Source organism: Vipera berus (genome assembly GCF_964194415.1).
Source record: "Vipera berus genome assembly, chromosome: 2".
NCBI lineage: Eukaryota > Metazoa > Chordata > Lepidosauria > Squamata > Viperidae > Vipera > Vipera berus.
The window spans coordinates 123947665-123972003 of record NC_138203.1 but is presented as its reverse complement, the minus strand read 5'-3'; the positions used below and the strand labels follow the sequence as shown (position 1 = coordinate 123972003).

At 41.9% G+C, this 24339-nt stretch overlaps 1 protein-coding gene across 2 annotated transcripts; it reads left to right on the top strand.

Annotated features, from left to right (window-relative positions):
- Positions 1-1547: 1547 nt before the first annotated feature.
- PFKFB1 (6-phosphofructo-2-kinase/fructose-2,6-biphosphatase 1) lies at positions 1548-24270 on the top strand (the record flags this gene model as incomplete). Of its 2 annotated transcripts, XM_081321226.1 has the most annotated exons (15): positions 1548-1588; positions 7505-7630; positions 7756-7852; positions 9374-9440; positions 9534-9608; positions 13074-13130; positions 14576-14697; positions 20118-20325; positions 21278-21424; positions 21695-21799; positions 22041-22170; positions 22480-22542; positions 23330-23394; positions 23630-23767; positions 24174-24270. In XM_081321226.1, exons 1-15 carry the CDS (start codon positions 1561-1563, stop codon positions 24231-24233), a joined length of 1488 nt encoding a protein of 495 aa, XP_081177352.1. In that variant the 5' UTR covers positions 1548-1560. The 2 variants fall into 2 exon arrangements, with proteins under 2 accessions (XP_081177352.1, XP_081177353.1); XM_081321227.1 differs by lacking the exon at positions 23630-23767 and having other exon boundaries at positions 24174-24233.
- Between the last annotated feature and the right edge of the window lie 69 nt (positions 24271-24339).

Here is a 24339-nt window from a genome sequence, read left to right as displayed (position 1 = left end):
AAACATAAAATCCAACACAGTAAAATTAATTTTAAATGCTGCAAAATCTGAAGCACGTGGGGGCTAGAGGCTATTTTTTGAAGGGGTGGATGCCAGGTAATACCCCTTTGCAAGATACGTGATTTTTAATCGAGTTTGCAACAAGTCAGAGGATTTTTGAAAGGGCAAGTTTAAGATCTTTATATTTTCACTTTACAAGCTTCGTGATAACTTTATAGCCTTAAAGGTCATCTAGTCTTAAACTATGGGTTGTAGTCTCCCAAGGGGTCTTGACCAAGCTAGAGCAGGAAGGATTATCTCGCACATGTAAAGTGGATGAATTTCTCATTTGGAATCAATTTTTGGATATGGCTAAATTTGCAGATCCAGGAATTTGTCAAAAAATGACAGCAGTTTTATTAGTTTTATTCATGGCAGAGGGTTACACAAGGATGTGAGGAATGCAAGAAGTTACGTGCATAATCCCCATGGTGCTTATTAGTTTTACTGTGGGAAGGGGGGGAGGTAAAATATCAGATTAGTGCGACTACAACCTTTTTGGAAATGGAATGGGATTTCAAGTAGGGAATGAATATATCAAAAAATCATTTTTCTTCAGAACTGTTGTTCTAGATCCAGTCTTTATGCTATGATTGTCTATCTCATGTGCATGTTAGAACTAACTTTTGAAACAAGCCCGATGTTTCCCAGAGTTGGCTATGTTTTTGACCTGTACAAAGAATCCCTATCCCACTTTTCCTTCTCCTAAAATTTTATCCCCACAGCCACAGCCCTGTAAAGTATGTGGGGCTGGAAAAGAGTGTCTGACCAAAAGCTCACCCAGGGACTTTCGGCCCTTCTAAATCCATGAATGCTATAAAAGGTAAAGGTAAAGGTTCCCCGCACATGCGTGCTAGTTGTTTCCAACTCTAGGGGGCCGGTGCTCATCTCCATTTCAAAGCCAAAGAGCCAGCGTTTGTCCGAGGACGTCTCTGTGGTCATGTGGCCGGCATGACTAGACGCCAAAGGCGCACGGAACGCTGTTAACTTCCCACCGTAGTGGTCCCTATTTTTCTACTTGCATTTTGATGTGCTTTCGAAGTGCTAGGTTGGCAGAAGCTGGGACGAGTAACAGGCGCTCACTCGACCCGCCAAACTGCCGACCTTCTGATCGACAAGCTCAGCGTCCTAACCCACTGAGCCACCGCTCAGTGCTCAGTGCTCACTGCTTTTTATTATAGTGTTCCACACTTACCTAAAAAGTTGTAATGATTTTAATGGGATTTGGATCAAAAGATCGTCTTCTGTGCTCCTGCCCATCTGGGTTAGACAATAACTTTACCCTACAATCTGCTGCTGCTGTCTCCTTCCAACTTTAAGGCTAATATTAGTACTGACCTTTTCTGCCAGGATCACATGGGGTTTTTTTTGGAAAGACTCCCTGGATTGTTTTGCCTCCAGCTCAGCCACAATTATTAATGACACCATGACTGGAAACCTGACCCCTGAGGAAAGTTCTTGTAGTGACAAGGCAATCCTTTCAATGCTATGGCTTCTAGAAAAAAAGAGGATTGATCAGCTATGGAGAAAAAACCTGCCAAAATCCCAGGTAGGGGATGTTTAATTGATAGGGCTGGTAACTAGAGAACTAGGAGGACAATAGAGGTTGTACTTTAAGGAGTTAAGGAACAGGCAGGATGTCGTCTTAGAATCCGATACTCAAGGACCCCATGTGTGACAAACATGGATTGACATAGCTCCTGTCGCCTTGTTTTCTGGATGTAGGTTGGTGATTCCTGCTGGGAAATACCCAAGACTCTGCTGCACAGAATTAACACCCTTCCCTTTTTCCCCCTGTCCGTCAGCTCAGCCTGATCAGCTTGTATTATACTTCCTGGTCTAGAATGTTGAGAGGTGAAAGGTGGAGGCATTGATACCCAGGATCTGCTCTGCCATATACAGCTCAGGTTAAAATGGTTGTTTGTGAAAGGGCTATCTGTGTTAAATGGAGGTAGAAGCTGAGTACATATTGAGCAACTTGCTGCAGAGCTAATCTACTTGAATAAGAAGGCACGCAAATATAGCCAAACAGTTTTAATATGTGGGCCTATTCCTGTGGGAAGGATTGGGGAGAATGGTGTATTAACGGCAAGTAAAATGCTCAAGTAAAATACTGGGCTTACTGACTCGAAAGCCAACAGCCTGGGTTCCAGACCCGAGCATTACATAATTGAGTGAGCACCCATCTCCTGCCCACCTTGCAGTTTGAAAGCGTGCAAATGCAAGGAGATAAATAGGTGCCACTTTGGTGGGGAGGAAATAGCACTCCATGACATCATTCTGACCACATGATCGCGGCAGCATCTTCAGATAGTGTTGGCTCAATAGCCTTGAAACAGAGATGAGCACCACCTCCTATAATTGGCGATGACTAGTCAATAAAATCCACAGGGACCCCTTTCCTTCCTACTTGTGTGGGAAGGAGTGAGGAGAATGGTGATCTCTCTCTCTCTCTCTCTCTCTCTCTCTCTCTCTCTCTCTCTCTCTCTCTCTCTCTCTCTCTGTATTAAAGGCAAGTAAAATGCAACCAAATTGCTAAATATATGATGAATAGAGTTTATTGATTTTTATCTTTACCCAATTTATTCTGTGTCACTAAACTTGTCTAATTTTGGTCTCCATCTCCAGTGTGATGTCTCTGTAGTAAAAGTCCACTTTAGTTTTGCATGTTTTCCCTTGTTTTAATCATCAGGTTTATATGCCAGATTTCTTCCAGGACTTCACAGTGGTATATATAGAATCTCTCCTCCTTCTTTCCAACAACAGCCCTACAAGGTAGGTTGAGCTGAAAGAAAGCGATAGGCCCAAAGTCACCCCAGTAGCTGTGGATGGATATAAATGTGACTTTCTGATCCCAGTCCTATAACTTAAAAACAGTCCCTCTGTGGATCATCTAATGTAGTCACTGGTCTTCTAATATAATATATATTTTTTGAAAGGTCTGCAGCGTGATGCTATTTTTCCTTCTTATAAATTGGATATGGTAGTTATTACTGAATTATAACTTTTGATTTTGTATTATAGTCAGAACCCCCAAAATAGATTATTTCATTATTTCCTATTTTTTGTCAGTCCCAGGGCAGTCACAGAGAATTAATATAAATATATCGACATCTAAAATCTGACTTTTTTTAAAAAAATGCATTGGATTGTGCTTACCTCAGTGTAGCACTCTTGATTAAAAATTTATGTAAAAAACATTCTAATAGAAGAAAGTGGTTTTCATCTGATAGTGATCAACTGGTGCGAGCTACCCCGCCTCATGCTCAAAGAAAGGACGTAAGTATCGGTGTCTGGATCCCATCAACATTTTAAACGATAAATTTCCTGATTCATATGATGATGGCAAACAAAGAAGTTTCCAAGCTGATCACAGACAGAACAACTCAGAGAAATGGTGAATTGATTCTTTAGGTCAGACATGTCAAACACAAGGCCCGGGGGCCAGATCCGGCCCGCGAAGTGGTTTCATGCAGCCCGCGAAGCCATCCTGGAAACAGTGAGGGAACGGCCCCCACTGCCTTGGCCCTGGCCCAGAGACCCTCCTTCTGCCAGAGACCCTCAGATCTGTCCCACTCCTGCCCAGGCCCCCATAGGCACCCTTGATGCAACGATGTAGAGCTGGCCATGCCCACCCAGTAGGCCATACGCACTCTAGCCACGCCCACCCAGTAGGCCATACACACTCTAGCCACGCCCACCCAGTAGGCCACTCCCACCCAGACCATACCCACCCGGCCCCCTTAGGGCAACCGCGATGCTGATGCGGCCCTCAATGAAATTGAGTTTGACACCCCTGCTTTAGGTAATCAGGTCTTTATCACTTCAGAATCAGAACCAGAATCAGAAATTTGAATTATTACTTTCCACTGGACCATTTTCTTTGTTTTGAGAAATATTATTTTGTAGCTTAACTTGTCCAAGCACTTCCTCAGTTTTTGATGAGAAAAAGTTGGCTTTAATCCAAGGACATTTTAAAACTTGGCTCATTTCAGATCATATTCTTAAAGTGTTGGTTTTGTGGTTTGAATTTTATTATTTGGGAGTGGGTGTTTTTTTTTTTGTAAAATTCCTACTGTTTAAGTGCTGTTAAATATTAATGAGTATCTTGCAAGATGAGGGGCTTTGATCTCCTATTTCAGCTCTTGCTTGTTTACCTTCTTTAGTATTGCCTGGGGAATGGCGGCAAACCAACATACATCTTCATAGCGATAGTTTAAACTGAATGTGCTAGACCCACTGAAGACAGTTATCCCAGAAAACACAAATTTTGAATATCATTGGGTAGAATTCTTAGGTCCACTGCTAGCAAGAAGCTCTGTCTTCTTCAGGAACTCTAGTTTGGGGGGCTAATTCCTTAGTAAACACCAGTAACCACCAGCATTTTGTTTTGGCTCATGAACTATTATGGATCAATAATGTACCCAATCAGGTTGAGCCCTTGATGACAGTTTCACTAGTAGCCCAGGATCGTTTCTTCCAGCCATGATCTCTGGCAAGCTTTGCATTCTGTCTTGGACCCAGAAAGCGAATGGTGATTTGCGCTGAAAACAAATCAGTATAATGGGGCTTTGGAACTCTCCATGGTAGCAACTGCGTCACAGAGAGCTCAAACCTGTGCAAATTCTTGCATTTCTCTGCTTTCGTTTTTTAGAAAAGCAAATTTCTAACTCGTGGTGGTAACAGCAAAAAAATGAAGAAAGATGACAAAATATTGAAAACTGAGAAGGATTTTATTTTATTGGAGGGAAGACTCAGATTTCTTCGCTTAATATGATATTAAACATCCAAAGCCTGTATCTCTGTCCCTATGGATACAGCATGTCAAATAAATAACAAGGTATACTGACACATTATCATAGCTACATTCAGTTGCAGGATTTAATTTAGAGAAGCTGAACCTTCCAGAGAACTGGAAGTAAGAAATAAAGACTCGGGGTCTCTGATGTTGAAAGAAAGACCCCCTTGATGTCAGTTTAAAAAAAATCTGCAGCAAGAATAACCTTCGCGCAATACTGGAAAAATGAAGGAATACCACCAGAGGAAGAAGTAATTTAAAAAATATTGGAATGCACAGAGATGGACAGACTAACTATGAGATTGAAAGATAAAGAAGAAACAGAATACTACCAAACCTGGGAGTCATTCTACAAATGGCTAGAACAGGGGTCAGCAACCTGAAACAGTGAAAGAGCCACTCAGAACCGGTTCCCTCACAAAAGGAAAAACTGGGAGCCGCATGCGTGCATGCGCAGAACAGGGTTTGACTGAAGAGTGGAGCCAAGGCAAGATATGCACCTACCCTGCCCCCTCCGCTCTCATTCACTCACGTTTTGTTTGGAAAAGCTTCTCTCTCACTTTCATTCACTCGAAAGGCCAGCCGCGGCGCCTCCATTGACTTCTGTGGGGACGCTTGGCAATAAAGGGGCCGATTGAAACCACTCCCAGTAGTGCTGCTACTGCTACATTTTCCACTTGCTGCTTGGTTCCGATGAAACCGGAAAACCTCCGGATGCCACTGCTGGGGGTGGAGGAGGCTGCCCGGGTTCGGCCATAGCGGAAGCCAACAGTAGCGGTGGAGGTGGCGGCGAGAGAGACGCTGGAGGTCTGCCGCATCTCGGTCAGCCTCCGCCTCCCCTGCAGAAACAAATTCCTGGGCCAGCCCGCATGGCAGCAGCGGGCCCCAAGGGCTGAGCAATTGTCCCGGAGATGGCTGCTGCTGTTGGGGCGGCTTAGTGCACTCGCTGAGAGATGCTGGAGGTGCTCCAGGCCCGCGTGGTAGCCGATGTGCTCTCCGTCTTTGGCCCAAAGGAAGAGCGCACACACACACACACACACACACACAACTCCCCCTCCCTGGCACGCCCCATCTGACCTTTCCAGCAGTCCTCCTGTCTCTTCCTCTGCTGCCGCCATGTGCAGTCCGAGGAAGAAAAGAGGTTTGTGGGCAGTCCCACAAACAGCTTGTGGGAAGTCCCACAAACCAAAGAACTTCAACCAATCAATTCAAGCTTCGCAAGGTGTTTGTTTTTCCATGAGAAGTTTGAATTGATTGGTTGAACTTTTTTAGTCCCACTTTTATTTTTTGGACTGCACATGGCAGAGGACTGGGAGCCGCAGGAGATGGCTGAAAGAGGCGCATGCGGCTCCGGAGCCACGGGTTGCAGACCTGTGGGCTAGAAGAAAGAACCAAAGATTAGGACTTGACTATGTATTAGCGCTTCCGAACCCAGACTGCACGCTGGTTGAAAAACTAACATATGTATGTAAGGAAAAAAGAACTAATAAAATCTTTAAAATAAATAAATAAAAAAGTGGATTACAAAGGCTAAGAAATGAAACAGGATTTTTTTCAATGTCTATGTGTCATTACTTTCTGCAGCGCTGATTCTAAAATGATATCGGGACCTTTCCCTAATATGGTAGCAGAATATATTTGTACAGAAGTGAGCTGCGAGTGATCTGTAGTGTCTACAAAGGTGGGAGTTCAACGACCTCTCGTCCCACACTGAACCTATTTTCCATGCATATGTAAACACATGATCAGCAGCCATAGCTGAGCCTTCAGGAAGAGCCAGTCAGTCCAGTTTTGCAGGCTAGGAAGACGGTTGTCAGGATGTCTGGAGAGTTTGGGGAGCTCACACAGACTCCCCTCCAGAAAGTATGGATTCCCCGCACCAGCAGGCGTCTGCAGCAACGCAGGGGATGTGAGTTGGAATGAAAAAGTGGGTCAGCTCATTCCCTGGAGGAAAAGCTAAGGTCTCTTTACGTGGCAGGAAGCTCGAAAAGGGAAGGGCAAGGCAGGGCAGACAAAATCTGAAGCTGTGTTCTTGCAGGGATAATATGTGGGAGCTATACGAAGATGAGGACTAAAGCAATCAGTGTCTGTTGCCGAGGCCAGAAGTGGGAAAGACACCCCTCTGTCTCTGACACCCCTTTTTTTCTTCTGAAGCCTGATCTCTTGCAGTAGAGTTTTGAAATTAGCCAGAGGGCTGTATGCAAGCTTAAGGAGTCACAAGTATTCCCTAAGGCCCAACTTGCTGAGAGGGAAGTTCATCACATTTGAACATCTTCAAGTTTGGTCTCTGAGCTCAATCTTCCCGAAAGGGAGGAAACTGATCTTCCCAATCATTTGTTCCCCAGTTCATGTGTGGACTTCAACTTCCAGAGTTCACAATAATGGCCATGCTGGCCTGCCTGAAAATCCTGCAGATTAATGACTTATGAATCCAAAAATCACCAAGGCATAAACGATCTGGGTTAACGGTTACCTTTTCCACAATAGTCTGCTGTGCTGTAGGTTTTACTGAAAGACTCTGTTGGTTGCTTTAGGATTCAGAGTTTTAATGCTAAAACAGAAAAGGTTTGGGTGTATTAAGACAGAATACTATTTCTCTCTTGTTTTGTGGGTTCCTGAAACTCATCACAAAATTAGGCTCAGTCGCCTTTTTCCATTTCTCTACAGCCTCAGTGCCACAGTTCACCAATTCACCAACTATGGTGATCATGGTAGGATTGCCAGCACGGGGAAAAACTTACATTTCTAAAAAGCTCACTCGCTACCTCAATTGGATTGGGATCCCCACTAAAGGTAAGGAAGGGAATAAATGATTCATTCAAGGTGAATGGGATCAAAGGGCAGAGGGAGAACCACTGGAGCCAACAGAGAAGGACTTACTGAAAAATACCGAGTCATTCTAGTCTCCGTCTCCCTAGTGTTCAATGTTGGACAGTATCGCCGTGAAGCCGTCCAGACATACAAGAATTACGAGTTCTTCCGCCCAGACAATGAGGAAGCTATGGAGATCCGGAGGTGAGGAGCTTATTCAGATCTGATTAGTATAGTGGAGAAGATGGAGGAGGTTGTTTCCTACCACAATGCCCACTGTAATCTGCCAGGATGCCCTAGTTCGACTTAACTTGGGGAGAGAGGTAGCAAATAAGAAAGTTTCAAATACAACCCACAATGTTTGTTTTCTGAAAATGTTTCTGTGACATATATGGGATCCAGAAGCATTCTTGGAAATAACCATTGTGCTTGTATGTAGCATTTCATTTTGCAGTATTCTACCTTCCCATTTAATTTTCTTGGGGGGAAAAATAGAACCTTTAAAACAATCAGATGGGATATAGAGTCTGGTCCCCAAGTGAGGTCTCTCCTCACATTGGCCCCCTGCATGACCTTTTCTGGGGACCAGGCGATATGGTCCATGTTTTTCGTAAACATGGCTGAAATACATGAAACCTTCCACACATCTTAATAGGCTGCTGAAAAACTAATTGTTGGTGTTACATTATAAAGATACTGAAAAGGAGAGGTTCTAAAGCAGACATGTGAAACACAAGGCCCGGGGGCCGGATCCGGCCCGCGAAGTGGTTTCATGCGGCCCGTGAAGCCATCCTGGAAACAGTGAGGGAACGGCCCCCACTGCCTTGGCCCTGGCCCAGAGACCCTCCTTCTGCCAGAGACCCTCAGATCTGTCCCACTCCTGCCCAGGCCCCCATAGGCACCCTTGATGCCAATGATGTAGAGCTGGCCACGCCCACCCAGTAGGCCATACGCACTCTAGCCACGCCCACCCAGTAGGCCACGCCCACCCAGGCCATACCCACCCGCCCCCCTGAGGGCAACCGCAATGCTGATGCGGCCCTCAATGAAATTGAGTTTGACACCCCTGCTCTAAAGGAAGAGTCAGGATTCCCACCTACCCCTTGAATTTAATACAAAAATATAGTTAGCTGTTAATATAAAAAAGTGTTTCAAAGATTCAATATGTGAAACATAATTTGACTGATGATGTGCCATCGAGCTGGTGTTGACTATTAGCGGGCACATAGATTGGTTTTCCCCACGACAATCTGACCCTAACCTGACCTTTCAGGTCTTCCAACTTTGCACTCATTGCCACGGTTACTGAGGCCATCTGACTAGATGATAGTCATTCTTTTCATCTCTTTCCTTCTACCTTTTCCAGCATAAAAAACCTTCTCCAGAGAACTAGGTCTTCACATAACATCCACAAGTAGGATAATTTGAGCCAGGCCGTTTCTGCCTTGAGTGAGAATTCTGAGTTGATTTATTTGATGATCCATTTGTCTGTTCTCTTGGCTGTCCACAATATTTTCAACAGTCTTCTCCAAATACCACCAATTCTCTTTCTAGTCTACCTCCTCAGACTTCAAGGAGGTAGCTTAGTTAGCTAGAAAGGCACTTCGCCTCTTTCATATTCCATATTTGTTTTTTTTATTAATGTGTTGGTTGGTTGTTATTTATTTTGGAGCTGCCACAGCAATGGATCATAGTGCGTAATCTCTTCCTTGCCTTCTCTTTTAGACAGTGTGCGTTAGCAGCTCTTCGAGATGTCCAAATCTATCTGAGCATGGAAGAGGGACAAGTGGCGGTAAGATGACAAAAGCCCATGTAGCTCTAACCCTATTGTCACCTATTTCAGGCCGCGTGCCAATTCGGTTGCCTTCTCTTCTCCATTACCTAGGTTTTCGATGCCACTAACACTACACAGGAACGCCGTGCCCTTATCTTGCAGTTTGCCAAGGAGAATGGCTACAAAGTAAGCGGGGAAATAAAGAGCCCATAAGAACAATGGGACCCGACCTAGAGCTGCGTGCAAATTTGCAAAGCCTTGAGCGCAAACCCTTAGAGATCCTCAGAGTTATTACAAGTTGCAATTTTTTAAAACTAAAGGAGGAAGAAATTAAGTACATGACTGGAAAGTGACCAAATTAATGTTTAATCAAGTCAATGTTAGTTCTTGCCCTGATGTCACCTTGTATTTTTGAAGTCTGGACTTTGTCACCCTGTTCAGTTGCAAGGCTGGGTCTCTGCCCTATTTTACACTCTTTGCCACAAGGCAAATTCAGATTTGAAAATACAGACTGAATTAAGCAAACTGGGTTTTTTCTTTTTCTTTTATTTAGTTATCTTTATTTAATCTGCTTCCTGTTTTCATTTAGAATGCAGAAGAAGCGAAGTTCACAATCCTTTTTGTTATATTCATCAACCATTATAAGCCATTAAGATATTCAAAAAGCAGTAACAGCAGTAATTTATTTTATTCTAGAATACCTACTAAGACAATGCAGTTCAGTTCTTAAAGCAAATTAATCAGTCCTAATTGTCAGTTGGGTGAGACTTGAGTCACAGTTTTGGCTGTGATTAGATGAGGACGATATTTAAAAAATAATTTTATTGAAAGTTTTTTTTAAAAAGAAACAAGACAATGCAAACTAAACTCAGAAAGGAAAAGGAAAAGAAAGAAAATCAAAAGTGCAAGAGAACAGAAATAAGAAAGAGTAAAAAATAAAAAAAGAAATATTCAAAGAAGTGATTTCTGATCTTCATTGCAACAAGTACAAACAACATTGATTCTTCATCCCCTATAAGATTACATACAAATATATCTTCTTCCCATTACCCATCCCTTGTCTAGACACAAATCCGTAAATCATTAACATTTCAGTCCTGGTGTCAGCCACAGTCCCAAAAAGATTCCAAGAATTTTATAGAAACGTGTCTTATTTTAACTGTGGTCAAACAAACCAACTTTGTACTCCTTCCATTTGTTTCTAGGAATTTTGAGCTTGAATTCATTCAGATGTTATCAGAGGATTTGATCTCTCTTCAGATTTTCTTTTTCCCATCTCGAAGGCTACTTCAAGGCTAAAATCCCTTTTATAAATCCAATACGGAGTCATTGTCCAGGTCAGGGCTTTTCAACCTTTTCACCCATTGTACCACTTTTAGGATATGGCAAAATCCGAGTACCACCAGTTGCCTAGCAAGGTGTCAAAAAAAAAAGGAAAAAAGTGATGAAATACAGGTAGTCCTCAACTTACAACAGTTTGCTTGGTGACTGTTCGGAGTTACAATGGCACTGGAAAAAGTGCCCTCCAAGCCACAGACGAGCAAGACACCTGCCTGCCTGCCTGCCCGGCGGTGCTCTTCCTCCTATCCAAGGTTTTCATTGTTGTGAGCATTTCTGTTGAAAATTGGCAGTGGGGGTGGGGGGTGTTTGGTTTATATTTTCCCCCTCTGCTGGGTGGTTGCAGCAGGTTTTGCTCACTTCACATGACCTTGGGACACTGTGACCATCATAAATATGAATCAGTTGCCAAGCATCTGAATGTAAATCACAAGACCCTGGAGATGCTACAAGATTCCAGCTGATCGGTGCTTCTTCTGGGCTCAGAAGCACCAGGATCAGTGCTGAGCTCCAGCTGGAGCCTGGCGCTGATCCCGGTGCTTCCACTGAGCCCTGACAGCCCCAAAGAAGCGCTGATCCTGGCGCTGTTCTGTTCCAGCCTACGACCGGCCCTGTTTGAATGTCAGGGACAACCCCTTTTTATAATCAACAGGCTGGAAAAAACCCAACCAAATTTATTTACAAAGAGTTCAAACAAAAGTTAAACGAAAAGTTCAAACAAGACTTAAACCAAAAGATTAAACAAGAGTTAAACAAGAATAACAGACCAGGACTCTAGCAGAAGATTTTCAAACGGTGCGGTGCTGCCACCGGTTCAGCTCATTCCCCTCCCCCACTACCACTTTTCTAGGATGGTTGCGTACCACCTGCCAGGTGCCAATGTACCACAGGTGGTACCTGTACCACTGGTTGAAAAGCCCTGGTCCAGGTCATTCTTTTCGCTTATCGTTTGTATTTCGACTTTAACTCTCATCTCTGTCTTATAATCCATATATTTTTCATTTCCCAGTATTTCAACAACTTCTTTATATTGTAATATTTCTGCCTCAGATGAGATTTGTTTTAGCTCTTTGTCCCGTAGATCTTCCAAGGTATTCTCTTTCATAACTGTCATTTCTTTTTAAGTATCTTTTTGGATATAACCTAGCCATAGAGGCAGACATCTCTGCTGACAACTGTAGCTCCTATTTTCTGTCCTGATTCTTCAAATGTCTCCTGAAGTATTTCAAATTGCAGACCGTTATCTGTCATTTTTCCTTAATGCTGATAAAAGGCAAGCCTGTCTCTTTTTTTCTTTTATGCCTAGAATCTTTAGTCCCCTTTAGTATCCAATTTCTGAAAACAAAAAGCCTCAAATTTTTGTTAGAATTTGAGGTAAGCTAAATAATTTAGTTCCCACGAAGGTGCTCTTTATTTATATAATTGTTTTTAAAATCTTATAACAAAAGCCCTAGTATTTCAAAGTTATCTGCTCCCTTAATTCATTTATCACTTTCTCGAATTAAATTGAATTGAATTTGGAATTAAAATCTTCTTCAGCTTTGGCCATTTATTTCAAATTCTTTAAATTCTTAAGCCTTTAGTTATTTTTTTTCTTTTATTCCAGAATAAATGTAAACTCACCAGGTTTACTCCCCCTCTTTAGTTAGGGAAAGAAGGATAAAAACACCCTTCCCTGCAAGGTGGGACATTTATTTTATTTTTATTTATTTTTATTACATTTATATACCGCCCTTTCCCGAAGGACTCAGGGCGGTTTACAGGGTGATTAAAAAACCAAAATACAAAAGTTAAAAACAAATTAAAATATATATATATGTGTGTCCCTGCCTAAATAAAACCCCAGTTAAAATAAGATTAATCCTCAGCCTGGGATTAATAAATACTAAATACTGTTGTCCTAGTAACTTGGAATTCCCAAAGATAACCTGGCCCTTTAAATCACGGATCATATTAAAATCCCAATATGAGATTCACATCTGGAAAGTACCTAGCAGGGCTGTTGTTGTTTTTCTTAACCAGATTTGCAGGTTGCATAGTAGATTAGGCATCTAACCTCCATGAGGATTCACTTGAGTCTCGCCCCACTTGCCACCATTTCTCACCCTCCCAGTAGGTTCTGACGGTTTATATAAAAATGCAACTGCAAAATGTGTATAATTAAAGAAAATGCTTCTGTCAGGAGCAATTTAGGCCATTTCATATCCATTCCCCTCTGAAGTTAATTGCTTTCACCAATTGTAATAGCTGGTTGGGGGCTGACTGCATAATCTTTTCTTCCTTTTTCCGTGACCCCTTCATCTGCTACTCGAGGTTTTCTTCATTGAATCCATCTGTGATGATCCAGACATCATCCAGGAAAATATCAAGGTAAAACTCCTTTCTTTGTCTTCAGTCAGATATTATGATAACGTTTAACGTCTGGAAGAGCACTAAAAACAGATATAAAATGTGTATCTGTCCATCTTCAGGGGCATTCATTTGCATAGTTCAAAGGGACGGGACTTGGAAATCTTAAATTCATTCTGGTTTGGTGCAAGGGTTTTGTGTGATGTTTAAAAGTAAACCGACAATTAACGGCTGATAATGGGGCTCCTTTTGGGCAGGGGTTTTAGTACCATTCTGGAATAGTGCTACTGTGAAATAATAGTACTGTACTCCAGAAAAGTGTTAAAGTTTGTGATAAAAAGTAGCCTGAAACAACAGCTGATAAGTGCATGAGGAGGAAAGTTGTGAAGCACCACAAGAGAAAGCTAGATAGTGAATAACTGCATTCGTTCATTCGTTCATTCAGTTTTATTATGGCTGCCCATGCCAAGAGATTCTGAGTGGCTGAAAAAATCAAGTACAAGATAAAACAATTAAAAACGTAAGCAACACAACAGTTTGGAAAACAGTAAAATAGCCACATCCTTCTGCCCCCAGATAGTAAATCCAGGCCTGGGACCTAAGCCAGGTTTCAAGGGCACCCGGAAACCCTAGGAGAGTCAGCACCATCCATATCTCTGGGGGAATGCTTTTCCAGAGGGTGTGGCTGTGAGGGAGAAGGCACACTTCCTAGGTCCCAAAGGGTGGCAGCATTTAATATAAGGGACCTGCAGTGCACCCACTCTATCCAAATGTATTGGGAAGGCAGAAACAGTGGGAGGGAGGTGGTCCCTCAGGTAACCAAGCCCTGTGACATGAAAGGCTTTAACAACCAGCACCTTGAATTGCACCCAGAAACCAACTGGCAGCCAATACAGTGGTGACATGTGGGCACAATGAGAAGTTACTGCTGCACTTTGAACCAGCTGTAGCTTCCGAATGATCTTCAAGGGCAGCCCTATATAGAACACATTGTAGTAGTCCAGTCTGCAGGGGCTCCTGGTTGAAGAAAGAGCCCAAGCAATACACACAATATAGCTATGGAAAAGCCCTCCTGGCCACAGCTGCCATCTGCTCTTTCAGCAGTAGCAGTGAGTCCAGGAGGACTCCCCCAAGCTGTACATAGGTCTTGATGGGGAATGTTCCTAATCCAGGAGGACCCAACAGCCCTATCTACTAAGTCTTGTAAGTGTTGAGCCAAAGTTTCAGTGTTCCCCCCATCCAGACCCAAAGTTTCCAAAAAAATAAAAAATAGATGGATCAGCACTTTGACAGATTTCCATGCAAAGTCTCGGGTAGAGATGTAAAGCTGAGAACATCTCCTTCTTCCCTGGCTTTCTAGACTCATACTAATCTGGATAATAACAAAGCTGGTTGGGTGTCTCTCCATCCTATTCTCTATCCCCATCCCATGTTCTCTTCTTGCCTGGTGTACCAACCACTCACAGCAAGTGAAGCTAACCAGTCCTGATTATAAGGACTGTAACCGGGATGAAGTGGTGGAGGATTTCCTCAAGCGGATTGAATGTTACCAGAAAACCTACCAGCCATTAGATGATGAGTTGGACAGGTAAGGAGGGAATGTTTCTACTACTGTGTTGGGTTGGGGCAGGTACATCCAAGGCTGGCTGTATTGCAGGGCATTTGAATTTGCAGTGGGTTCCAAAACATGGCTTGCGCTGCTCATGATAGCATAAAAGGTTTTGGGACAAACTTTGTGCCTTCCACCAAAGTAAAACAAGTGGACTGCCAAGAACTGCCTTGTCAGTTCAATTTGAGGGACGCGGTGGCTCAGTGGGTTAGGACGCTGAGCTTGTCGATCAGAAGGTCGGCAGTTTGGTGGGTCAAATCCCAAGTGCTGCATAGCAGAGTGAGCACTTGTTACTCGTCCCAGCTTCTGCCAACCTAGCAGTTCGAAAGCACGTAAAAATGCAAGTAGAAAAACAGGGACCACTATGGTGGGAAGGTAACAGCGTTCCGTGCGCCTATGGCGTCTAGTCATGCCAGCCACATGACCACGGAGACATCCTCAGACAAACGCTGGCTCTTCGGCTTTGAAACGGAGATGAGCACCAGCCCCTAGAGTTGGAAACAACTAGCACGCATGTGCGGGGGAACCTTTACCTTAACTTCAAGAAGAGACCCCTGGATATCTTCAAGAAGTTGCTTAGGAGGTGGAGAAATAATGAGTGGGAAAGGGAGGCATCTGCTGCTTCTTCACACAATATTCATACACAATTTCAAATATGACAATGCATTTGCATGTAATGAAAATAAATTAAATATATTCTTAACTGGCACCAGACTTTACTGGTTGGTTTTTATCTTTCATATTTATGCAAATGGTTAAATGTGTATGTTAGGTAATGATAGTAGGAACTTCCACACTGCCAGCATCATTTCAACCTCCAGATCTGTCACAAAACAGCTGGAAACAGCCCACAATCACCTTCACCTCTGCCTCTCATGATACACAGAGAACACCATGAGCCACTCTGGGTACAGTATATCTTCTTTTCTTCCAGCTAACAAATTATGTTACCTAATCCAGGTCATATTATCAGAAGAATCTGAGGGAGGGAAGACACCTAAATAATTAAACTTGTGTGCCATCATGTTTATTTATTTTTTATTTTTATTTTATTAAATTTATATACCGCCCTTTCCCGAAGGACTCAGGGCGGTTTACAGGGTATTTAAAACAACCAGTACAAAAGTTAAAAACAAATTTAAAAAGATTAAATCATCCCTAAAATTAAAAACCCGAGTTAAAAATTCCCCAGTTAAAAACTCTCAGCCTGGGCCAGAGAGCTCAAAGAGCCAGGTCTTCAGGTCCCGGCGAAATGTGAGAAGGTCGGGGGCAGTCCTAAGCTCCACGGGCAGCTGGTTCCAGAGGGCAGGCGCACCCACAGAGAAGGCCCTTCCCCTGGGTGTTATCCGCCGACAGTCTTTTATCAGCGGCACCCTGAGAAGACCCTCCCTGTGGGAGCGCACTGGACGAAGGGAGCTTGATGCTGGCAGCAGATGTTCCCTCAGATGTTGAGAGCTTTACCCTTTTTGTAGGCATGTTGTGGCATCACACACACACACACACACACAAACACACAGAGGGGCATGAGTGGCATGATGGAACAATGCTCTTTTGTCATTTGATAAAATCACTAGATTCTGTAGATCAGGGGGGTCAAACAGCCAGCCCATAGGCCAGATGCGTCATGCCGAAACTGCGCCCACCCCATGGCCGGCAACATGTCACGTGATGTTGAGCTTGATACCCCTGCTGTAGATGCTTCTGCTCTAAGCTACATCACTTGTACAGTTACAGATGTTCCTTCTCCTCCCAGTCAGCACTAAAAAAAAAGTAATTTCCAGTATTTTGCACCGTCATATTTCTGAGTATATATGTTTGTTTACCTGGCCACCATTCTTCTGTCACATTTAAAAGCCGCTGTCAGTTACAAAGCTGAAATGATAGCAGGTTGACATTTTTGCAACCAAGCACTTTTTCCAACAGCTGTGAATGTGTTTGCATGTTGAAACAGCGACTGAGTTGGTCGGAAGAGAATAATTAGGCTCTAAATGCATACGGTAAAAGACAGGATTTGGAACAGATTTGGAACTTTCTGTGAAGGGTGGGGAGAAGAAAATAATGGAGAAAGGGCGGGGAAGAGAAAGTATGGAGAGTAAAGAGCTGGGAGGCAAGATGAGGCATGAGTTTTCTTCCTGGAACTAAATTAACTTTTTAGAAAAATTGTAGCGATTCAATTACTAGCCTTGCAGCAGTTCCAATAAATTGGACCACAATCAGAAAGAAATGATGCAGTTCCCCCAACCAGAGTCGACATGAAATCAGAGGTGAATCTCTAAATGGTATTCTTTCTAGTAAGGAATACAAAAATCTAAACAAGTACTTCATCTTTTATTTAACCCAGCCATCTTCCAGGTGAGTTTTCCAATAAAACAATATCCACGTTCCCAATTGTTAGTCTGTTAACAAAGGTTAGGAAGTTTTTAAGAAGGCTGACATTCTCCCAATGCTTGCTAGCTATCTGATTTGCATCACAGGCTAGAATTCATCTCTATAATTCTATTTTATTCCTATATCTAGTACTGGTATGTACAAGAGCTACAGTCTGCTGTATATATAACATTCCAAAATTAATTTTTGCTTGTTTAATGTTCTACCTCCATTCTTAATCAAAAGATAAAATTTCTACGAGAATATGCTATAGGCAACATATTAAAAAAAAACCACCCAAAACATAACTATGGTGGATGGACCCCATCTTGTGTATTTTATTCTGGTAATACAATCTTTTCCAATCTAATGCCATGTGACTATATTTCCCAAAATTCTAAGCCCAACACCTTTGGAGATAGGGTTAGGGAAAGCTGCTATAATTTTGGCAAACATTTAATACTGAAAATTGGTAGTAAAATATTAGATATTAGGAACTAATCAGGAGCAAATTAGGCTGGTTAGAAATGCCACATTTTTATAACTTAAATTGGCAATTTATCTTTCAGCAACTTGTAGAAATGGACTTTTGGAAAAATTTTATGAATGCAATTCATACAATCTATGACAAACAGACTGCTAGAACAATTGTGAATGGAGACTATACAGAAAATTTTAATATCAAAACGGGTACAAGACAGGGATGTCCATTATCCCCACTGTTATTTATATTAACATTGGAAGTACTGAATAGAAATATTAGAAAAGATGTTGAAATTAAAGGACTGGAGATAAAAGATGAAAAATATAAATTGCAAGCACTTGCAGATGACTTGTTTTTTATATTGGAAGAACCTCTTGAAACAAGCACAAAATTGCTGGAGACAATAGAAAAATATGGTGAAGTGGCAGGCCTGATAATAAATAGAGAAAAGACTAAAGTGTTGACAAAGAACTTAACAGAAAAACAGAAAATTCAACTTGCAAAAAAACCAAACCTTCAAATAGTTAAAAAAGTTAAGTATTTGGGAATTTACTTAACAGCAAGATGTAAAAGAGGACAATTATACAAGATTGTTAAAACAAATAAAATTGGATTTAGAAAAGTGGAAAAATCTCCAACTGTCAATGCTGGGAAGAATAGCCACAGTTAAAATGAACATTTTACCGAAAATACTCTTCTTATTCCAAACGATTGCGATAAAATTAAAAAAAGCTTTTTTTGATGAACTGAACGCAATAATATTGAAATTTATTTGGCAAGGAAAAAAAGCACAAATTAAAGCGAAAATTGTCACAGGAAGCTAGAGGAAGTGGAGGATTTGGATTCCCAGATTGGAAGTTATACTATCAAGCAGCTATTTTAACATGGATTAAAGAATGGATAATGCTTCGAGATAAAAGACTATTATACCTAGAGGGGCATGACCTGTAGATTGGTTGGCATGCCTTTCTGTGGTACGGGAAAAATAAAATACAGAGATACTTTCAGAATCCCTCTATAAGAAATGCGCTTCTTTTAGAATGGGAAAAAATAAAAGAAGAAATCTACATCAAAATACCTGAATGGCTTTCAACAATGGAAGCCTTTGCTTACCCAAATCTAATTAACTATGACAAACTTGTGACTTATAAAGATATACTGGACAATGAAAGAAAATTGAAAACTAGACAAGACTTACAACAACAAGATATTGACTTAGCATGGTGGCCATATTTGCAAATCAAAACGAGATATGAAAAAGATCTGAAAACAACGGGACTCTATACAGAACAGACAGAATTTGACCATAAACTGTTAAAAACAGATGAAAAGTTGATTAAAAAGCTCTACAGATTTCTGCTTAATCTGAAGATGGAAGAAGAACAAGTTAAAGAAACAATGATAACATGGGCAAAGAACTTTGGACATACTATAGAGTTAGAAGAGTGGGGAAAACTATGGGATAGAAATATTAAATTAACTAAAGCTGTGCCATACAAAGAAAACCTGTATAAAATGTTTTATAGATGGCATATGACACCAGTGAGATTAGCGAAAATGTTTAAAAACACTTCAAATAATTGTTGGAAATGTAAACAAAGGCCAGGTACTTACTATCACATCTGGTGGACATGTCCTAAAGCAAAAAATGTTGGCTTAAGATACACTTATGGCTGGAAAAGATGACTAAAATACAAATAGAATTTAAACCAGAATTGTTTTTGTTAGGAATGATAGGAGCCAACTATGAAAAGGAAAGCGGATAGCTAATACTACATGTATTAACAGCAGCGAGAATTGTATTTGCCCAATATTGGAAAAATGAAAATTTACCGACTAAAGAAGTAATAATTAAGAAAATTTTAGAGTGTGCAGAAATGGATAAATTGACCTTAGAGATTAAAGAGAAAGAACAATCAGTCTATTATAGAACATGGAATAAATTTTATGAATGGCTAGAAAAATGAATTAGAGAGAAAGGAATGTGATATGTATTTTTGATTATATATTAGCAAGAAGAATACTATGGATTGAAAAATTAACTTTGTTTATGGTAATTAACAATAATCACTATACTTATCACTGTTATCTACGTATATCTATCCAGACAATATGTTGTTTGTCAAATATTGGAAAAGTTACTGGGAAAAACCCCAATACCAACCCCAACCCTGACCCCAACCTCCTTTTGACCCTAACCCCAACCCTAGTCCACCCATCCTATTCCCAACCCTATAAAAACCAATAATTTTTTTTAAAAAAAGAAATGCCACATTTTTGAAAACTAACATGAAAGAAAAACAGGTACTAAGAAATGTTGAGTGCTTAATCCATGCGAGTGGTGAATTGGTTACCTCACAAAGCTGTTGAACTAAACTCCCAGAAAGCCTGTGATAAATGGTAAAGATGGATGACAGTTGTAATCCAAACATTTGGGAAAGCCGGAGTTTTCCCAGTCCTGATTATAACTAACGAAAGAATTAGCTTCTACAAAACTGTCCCAAAAAATGGCTCCTGAAATGTGACCCGGTTATTCTTTTTACTGTAGTTCCCTATCCTACATTAAGATCTTCAATGTTGGCAGCCGGTACCTAGTGAACATGGTTCAGGACCACATACAGAGTCGCACTGTTTATTACCTGATGAATATCCACGTGACACCCCGCTCCATTTACCTCAGTCGGCACGGGGAGAGCGAGCTTAACCTCCGGGGACGCATTGGGGGTGACTCTGGGCTATCTGAGCGTGGCAAACAGGTATGCTTATCATATTGTTATATATTGGTATGTTGCTGCATGTAAGCTGTTTCAAGTCAGGCCACGCAGCATAAAAGCATTATCAGTGGATCAATTCAGCAATTTGATGTAGTGATCAAAGCGCCAGGCTAGTACTCACAGAAACAGCCTGTGAGTTCCATTTCTTCCTTAGGCATATAAAGCCATCTGGGTGACTTTGGGCCAGTCATTCTCTCTCCCAGTCCTAGAAAGATGGCAAAAGCAAAACACTTCTGAAAATCTTGCCAAGAAGACTGTTAGGACTAATCCAGGCGATTGCCTGGAGTCTCAAGTCTGACTTGAAGGCACATAAAATTCAGCAGAGTAAAAGGTCCCAATGCCCATTTTGTTTGTTAAAGCCCTCTGAAAATATTTAGGGAACAGCCGCATAGAAATCTTCGGAATATCCCTAAAATTCAAGCGCTGGATTTTTTATGGGGTTTCCACAAACTGAACCATTAAAATCAACCTGGTTGTAAACCACCATTAACAATTATAAACTGGAGGCTTTCATCTCAAAGCACCCAATTCCTCTCAAGCTCTACATCTTTTTATCTGTTTTCCATGAAGTTTCTAGAAGGAGCTGCGGCTTTTTAAAGAGGTGAATTATGAACTTGCATCCATGAAGGAGGCTGGATGTTCTGTATATGGGCTGCTGTTCATTTGATGACAGCTGTGATATTTAATAAAGGTTATCCTGGTAAGATTTTCCACCCAGGTGCCCATTAGAAATGCTTAAACCCAGGAGCTCCATCTTAAGCTCATAGTCTTCAGAAAGTATGAACACAGGGCTTGTGCTCCTGCTTTCAAAAATTAAGTGTGGATTCTTAGAAAAGAAAGGCAGGAGCTCCGTGTCCTCTTTTTGGCTTAGGGCAAATCTGCCCTTGGGTGACTCATGTCTCACTTTTTTTCCCTCCCACGTTTTCTTTGTCAGTATGCCTGTGCCTTGGCCAACTTCATCCGTTCCCAGTATATCCGCGACCTCAAGGTCTGGACAAGCCACATGAAACGCACAATCCAAACAGCAGAAGCATTGCATGTGCCCTATGAACAGTGGAAAGCATTGAATGAGATTGATGCGGTGAGAAGCTATCCTTAACACATCCTGGTCCTTAAATCGGGAGGTAGCCCTTAGGGTTGCGTATTTCTCTCACTCTGATTTACCACAATTTGCCTTCTATGACCGAGAGAGGCCTAACTCTTTAAGACCAGAGTCCCTTCTTTAGCTTCCTCCTGTGGAAAGCATATGAGGGAAACCCGATACCTTGATTCATCATAATTTTTCCGTTCAGCTGACTTTTCTTCTCAATGTCCAGAGCTCAGGGATTTCCAAACCCTGCGTTTGTTTCAGGGTGTCTGTGAGGAGATGACTTATGAAGAAATCCAGGCCAGTTATCCACAAGAGTTTGCCCTGCGAGATCAGGACAAATACCGCTACCGCTATCCTAAAGGAGAAGTAAGAACTGTGCAATCTGGAACGCGGGCGGATTTAGACAACATGTTACTCAAGGGGGAAATGGGCAAATCTAACGTGCTCTCAAGAACAGAGGAGGGTGGGAAAAGAAAGTATTATCACTAATCAAGGGGAAATGGCTAAAATTGGAGTCACCCTTAAAGGGTCACTTCTAACGAAAAGCAGGACAATTCTAATCTAAATAAACACCAACAGAGAGGCCTCTCCAAATTTCTTCCTTCAGTCCTATGAAGATTTGGTCCAGCGCCTGGAGCCGGTCATCATGGAGCTGGAACGGCAAGAGAACGTGCTAGTGATCTGCCATCAAGCGGTCATGCGCTGCCTCCTTGCCTACTTCCTGGACAAAAGTGCAGGTATCAAGAGTCCATTTTTCCACATTGCAAGACTTTCCTCTCCCCACTTCCTGATTTACTCTTCTGAGCCAAGAGCCTGGGGGGCTGATGGTGGCAAAGCCCTCTCTTTCTGATTCTTCCTGTATATATGGTGTTTCCTTTGTAACACTTGCCAGTGGGGGAAAAAATGAGTTTCTTCTTTTAGATTGCGAGAGGAGGTTGCATCACCAGTGGGATGGATTGTTCTTGTGCACCAGTTCTTTCTCTTCCTTAGACCTCTCTGTGTAGTTCTGGAGATTGGGATTGCTTTTATTTGCCATTCTTTTTCAGAGGAATTGCCATACCTCAAGTGCCCATTGCACACTGTTCTCAAGCTCACCCCTGTGGCGTATGGTAAGTCCCTTCCTCCTGGGCAAAGATCAGAAGTTTGCTTTGGAGGATAAGGCAGGGGTAGCCAGTGATTAGGCACTGAAGATGAATTTATTGCAAAAGAAAACATAATATACTCATATTGTTACCTAAAATATGGTTATCTGATGGTGGTTGGGAGTAAATTGTTATCTAATACTAATAAGCTTCCTCCCATTTTGTGGCTATGGACAGTCACTGATACAGTCCTTCAGGGGCTTTTCCTACCTGCATAAATACTTCAGAATATGCAGGAACAAAAAGCAAGGTTTGATGGCCTATATAATCTTTTCCAATGTATTGATTGCCATTGTTGCTTTCTTGTTTTGACTTCTCTGTCCACTGTAAGCAACAGCCCTGGTACTTCTGGCTGCTCTACTAAGTCAATTCCAATCCTGCTTAGCTTCTCCAAAGTCAGGTTAGGTCAGTTGTGTGTTGCCACCCAACTGGATTACAACTGTTAAACATCTACCTGAACAAAGCTACACATCTTGTCTTCTATATTAATCTTTGCACACTGCACAACATTGCCCTTCCATGAATAAGCAGCAGCCTATTGGCAACAACTGCCATACTGGGATTCCAGTCTTTTTAATTCTGCTCAGTTAACAGGAAAAATCAGGCAGTTCCAAATCAAGTATTCAATCCAACCAAGGCATGTTTGTGCAGGCCTAGCATGTCATCTTGAAGCCGACAAAGCCATCGGCAGTGAATGAGTGTTTGGAACTCCCATCTATCATCAGTAATTGGGGGTTCATTGTTTTGGGGACAGGCTGCGAGGTGGAATCCATTTTTCTCAATATTGAGGCTGTGAATACACACCGGGAACGCCCCACGGTAAGCAGGATTCCCATTACATGGGAGATTTTATATGAACATCTCTGGAAAGAGGTTGTGAAGGAAGCTATGATTGGCAAAGGGCTTGTTTGACCTGAAGCTTTTCAGCCCCATCATGTATTCCTGCTTGTTGATTTGACAGGTGCTCCTGTTAAAGATCATTGTATTCAGAGTTGCATCTCTCTCTGTAATATTTTCCTCTTATCTTCACTCCCCAACCCCAAAACACCCTTAGCATTTTTCCTACAAAGCTAGCCAGGCCCCTTTGTATCGGCACTACCGCGCTGTGCCAATGGCTAGCCCTGAGCCCACCAAACAACCCTGCTGGAAAGATCTGGGGCGCCCTCCTCCCTCTTGCCTGTTTGACCCTCAGGTAAAAGAATCCGCTCTTCACCTGGCTCCCTAACCTAATTCTGCCACATCGGACTTTAATCACTGTGCTTTGCCATGCTGAGCACTGCTTTTACTAACCTTCCCTTCAGAAATTCCTTCAAAGCCCAAAGACATGATTTCACGGTGCCAGATTATTCACAAGAAAATCATACGTAGATGACAAGAACCAGTCAAACATTCTGCAATGGGTCTATACTGAAAGAAGTGGTAGAACTACTCTTCTCTGCCCACGGGCAGAGTTGAGAAACGGAGCCAAGATACACTGGCTCTAATTCTAACACTTCAGATACTTGAAATTACTAATATAAATGGATTTAGTTCTTCACTGTACTTCCTTTTAAAGTCATATTGGTGCTTTAGTCTTTCTTTCCTTTCTCTTCCTGCAGAATGTTGATGTGTCACGAGATCCTACAGAAGCTCTAGACACCGTGCCAGACCATTATTAAACTTACACACTAAAAACAAAAATAAACTTGCTTTATTGAAGAGGTTCTATTACTGACAGATATATAGTGCCATCTAGAGAAATACGACTAGTATGCAAGTTCTGAG